Source organism: Cryptomeria japonica, chromosome 8, assembly GCF_030272615.1.
Source record: "Cryptomeria japonica chromosome 8, Sugi_1.0, whole genome shotgun sequence".
Lineage (NCBI taxonomy): Eukaryota > Viridiplantae > Streptophyta > Pinopsida > Cupressales > Cupressaceae > Cryptomeria > Cryptomeria japonica.
The window spans coordinates 436,688,121-436,692,151 of NC_081412.1; the positions used below are offsets into that span (position 1 = coordinate 436,688,121).

A 4,031-nucleotide genomic window follows, 5' to 3' on the forward strand; every position below is an offset into this window, starting at 1 on the left:
TACCTTGTTCTCTAAAAACCAATCTCGGCTGCTTGTTTTTAGGGCAGACTGTCAGTGCTTCGGGTGATAAGACAGGTAAAGATAATGTGGATCAAATGGATGGGATGTTGTTCCTATTAAAATAAACTGAGAAATTAAGGTCAATTAATGAGGGCTTGAAAGAGAAATCAACAGGAAAAATCTATTATGTTCATAGGAGACATTTTGCTTATATAACCCAGATCTAGAGCTTCGTAAAGAATGTGTTATGTGTCAAGAGTGGATAGCTTTGCTCGGTACACTCAGAGCAATCTAAAGAGGCTTCCTTGGAAAGCACCAGGTACGTAGGTCTTTCTGGGTTCTGTCAGTAGGGTGGAATTTTATTTTTTATTGTTTGCCATAAACAAAAAAGAGTCTTTTTCATGGCTTGTTTTATATTTCTGCAGTTGTAGATTTCCTGGAATTTCCATTTGTAATAGTTCAGTATTAGGTATATGTATTTCACAACTGTTATTACTTATCTCAATATCCATTTAGATCATTTATGCTCTCATCCTTAATGGGGTCTGAAACATTGATTAAAAACAATTCTCTCTGTAAAATCTCATGTAGGCTTATGCTACAATGTTTAATGATTCCAATTCTTTCCCCAGTATAGAGGGGATTTTGATCTTGTTATCACCTATATCCTTTGCAGCAGACTATAAATTAATGGTGATCAACATTGGAGAATTGTGGGATAGACCTGTCCCTGTGGATGATGATGGATTACTTCCCCCCAGCTACAGTGACCATGTTTTCTGGGAATCTGAAAGAATTTATCAGTCCCATGAAGAATATGATGCTACAGACTACATGCATTTCAAATGTCTTTCTCCAGATCAAGCTGAAATAAACGTTGAATATAATTTGCCCATCCTTTTGGGCTCACGTCCTCAATTTAATGATGGAAAAGAGCTTTGCCCAAAGGAGAACTCAAATAATTTGACTAACATGTCTGTGACAAAACAAGATGCCTTTATTCATGAAATCCCCATGGATTCAGAAGCACCAGAATGTGAAAACATATGCCCTCACGCTTCTAAAGCTTTACGAGTTCGTTCTCGTGGAAACAAAGATCGGCATAGTAAAGTTAGTACTTCAAAAGGACTTCGCGACACAAGGGTGAGGCTTTCTATTTCTACAGCTCTTCAGTTTTATGATTTACAGCAAAGATTGGGCTTTGATCATTCAAGCAAAGTCATAGACTGGCTTATGAGTAAAGCAAAAGTTGCTATAGATAAACTCCCACAACCATCTCATATTTCCCCAAAAAATTGTGCATTGTGTAGCTCATTAGCTACAGATCATACAATTCCTGACCATTCTCAGACCAAGCCTAAACCTAGGTATTCACCCACAGATTTGACTTGGACTGGTGGACCAGTAGGCATATTGCGGTCTGAGTCACTGAGAAATGGAAAGGGCAAGAACCCCGTTTCAATAATCCAAAATGCACCTCCAACAAACAAAATTGTTTCTCTTCCAAATGATATCAGCGTCTTTTATTCATCAAAACCTTCTGGGGTGGAATGCTTAACACCCAAATCAGCACAAAGCATGAAACCATGGTGGTTTCAACAAACTAAATAATGGCTGCTGCAAGGAAGGGAAAACTGTAAGGGAGGGAATTTGCTTTAGGAGTTAGGAGGAAATGATTAGTATTAGAGTTTAGGGTTCTCTGGAGTTCTACAGTTTTAAGACGTGACTACCTTTTTTGGTTTGGAGTTCTGAGTGCTTTATGATTGTCTTTCCGTATTAGTAGCACTGTTAATGTAGATAATTGTCTCAAGTTGGTTCGATGACCTCCGATAATTTATTTGTTATTCAATATGTAAATAGGTTTGAATCCTTTGAAAATTTGCTTTATCTTTAATAAAAAAACTCTATCCAATTGATTTGTGAAGTCTATTTCACAGGATCACGATTAATACAGTAATCTGCATCCTGTCGCTTACGCAGTGTTAACAGATTCTTATGCAATGGTTTAAGTAGATATGTTTGGTTAGTGATAATCATCATGTAGGATGACCAGAGATAAATTTCAAAGAGTTTTGGATATTTAGAGTTACCTATAACCAGTTACGTGTGTATTTTGGTCTGTGGGTCTCTGATTTGTTTGGGCTTTAAACAGTTTGAACTTAGAGTAACATTTAGAAATTTATTACAGAAATCAAAGGATATTGCCTAGGTTTTTCTCTAAATTTAAAACAAGTTGTAGCCCAGGACTCATGAGAAAACATAAATCTTGGAGAAATTGAAAGCGCATTGAATGCGATCCAGTACCGCCTATTTTTTAATGTTCAACGTGGTAGTGGTTTAAATTGAATCATATATAAGCTATAATGAAGTAACTAAATTGAGTAGAGCAAAGTTGTCAGTACTCATTTAATCTTAGGATTTAAGAATTAATGATTCATGTTAGAATGTCTGAAACATATATTTTGTCCATATTTTATCTTACAAAGTTGTGAATGTTATTGTTACATAATCATTAGTCGTTAGTTGTATGAGGTAGGTCTTCAACATTGATAGTTGTAGCAGGAAATATATTTATTTTAATTGTTTATATTACTTTTATTTATATATTTATGTATTTTATAAATATGTATAAGATTGTTTTAAATGGTAATATAGACATTATTTATAAAAATTAATTATAATAAATAATTTTTTTTTATGAAATTTATAAAATAATATAGTTTTAAATATAATATTATGAAAATTGTGTTTTTGATTAAGTTAAAAATAAGTTTTGAGGGGACCCGAAACTCTTTACAAAAGAGAACCATGGATTGGAAGAAAAACATATTCGACCATCAATTGATACCTTTACTCATTGCTTACAAACCAATGAATCAAACAAATTAAATTTTTGACTAGGGAGAACATTACTATTCCTCAAAAAGCTTGTAAATGGTTCTTACCAATGTTTAGTCTATTTTCTATAAGTTTTTAACATCAAAAGGCGAGGTGAACAAGAATAGATAACAAAATGTGGAAGATTTAATTTTGCAAGAGAAATGGACGATTTTAGGGTAGGATGATTTCAAGGCATTTAAATTAATTCCATATCATACATTTGGCCTAAAATAATTTCACATCAAAATAATTGACTTGAGATTTCAATTATTTCTTTCCTAGTATAGAATAGCAATCTATTACTTCTTAGTGTTCTAAAAAAGTGATGAATAGTTATGTACTATCTCTCACAATCTCATACACCTGAAATCTAGAGTTAAGACCGTTTATTTATTTTATTAAAATTTAATCTATTTATTTATTAGTATCAATCTTGACTTTATTCTACAATACTTTTGTTTGTTATTAAATTTTATTAACATACATTCTCTAAAATATTTATGATGTTTGGTTGGTTTCCTTCATATTTTTTGTGATATATCTTACAATTCATGTAATTTTTCTTTTGTACTATGGTTTTAAATATTCTCTTCATGGTTATATAATGTTTTTCTTGCAATTTGATTAGGAGTTTGATACACCCTTTTATTCCTCTTTATTACTATATTTTGAGTATGGATTGATATTTTGATTGCTTCATATGTATTGCATCCCTACTCACAAGCCCTTTAGTACTTTTATATTTCTTAATTATATCCCCTATGATGTATTCTTTGAAATATTTGTTTCATGATTACTAAGCAATGTAGATTTATGATTAATTGATTCATTCAAATCAAGAAAACTAAGGTTTTAAGTAGACAAAACATAACTATTATTTTAAAAGTTCCTTAAAGTTGTTTAAAAATATTATGAATCTATTTATTATAATTTTTAGATATGATTAAATAAGGCATACAACAATTTAAAGTAAAGTACCTAAAATCAATTTGGCACACAAAAAGATGATTTCATGGAATTTAAATGAATTGCATATCATATTTTTTTGACATAAAGTATTTTACAACATAAAGTTTACTTAAAGATTTAAATGATTAAGTAAATTGAAAAATAGTATTGAATAATTATGCAAGATCTCTCATAGTCAAATT

General features: G+C 31.2%; 1 protein-coding gene across 1 annotated transcript; it reads left to right on the plus strand.

The window, feature by feature from the left end:
* The first annotated feature begins 202 nt into the window (after nucleotides 1-202).
* LOC131067842 (uncharacterized) lies at nucleotides 203-1,833 on the plus strand. Its single transcript, XM_058003011.2, has 2 exons — nucleotides 203-319; nucleotides 680-1,833. Exons 1-2 carry the CDS (start codon nucleotides 241-243, stop codon nucleotides 1,609-1,611), a joined length of 1,011 nt encoding a protein of 336 aa, XP_057858994.2. The 5' UTR covers nucleotides 203-240; the 3' UTR covers nucleotides 1,612-1,833.
* The last annotated feature ends 2,198 nt before the right edge of the window (nucleotides 1,834-4,031 follow it).

What these genes read in the sequence shown, in the direction of transcription:
- LOC131067842 (XM_058003011.2), top strand. Translation starts at nt 241, where the DNA reads ATGTGTTATGTGTCAAGAGTGGATAGCTTTGCTCGGTACACTCAGAGC. An exon ending in GCTTCCTTGGAAAGCACCAG is followed by an intron (nt 320 to 679) that starts GTACGTAGGTCT and finishes CCTTTGCAGCAG; the next exon opens with ACTATAAATTAATGGTGATC.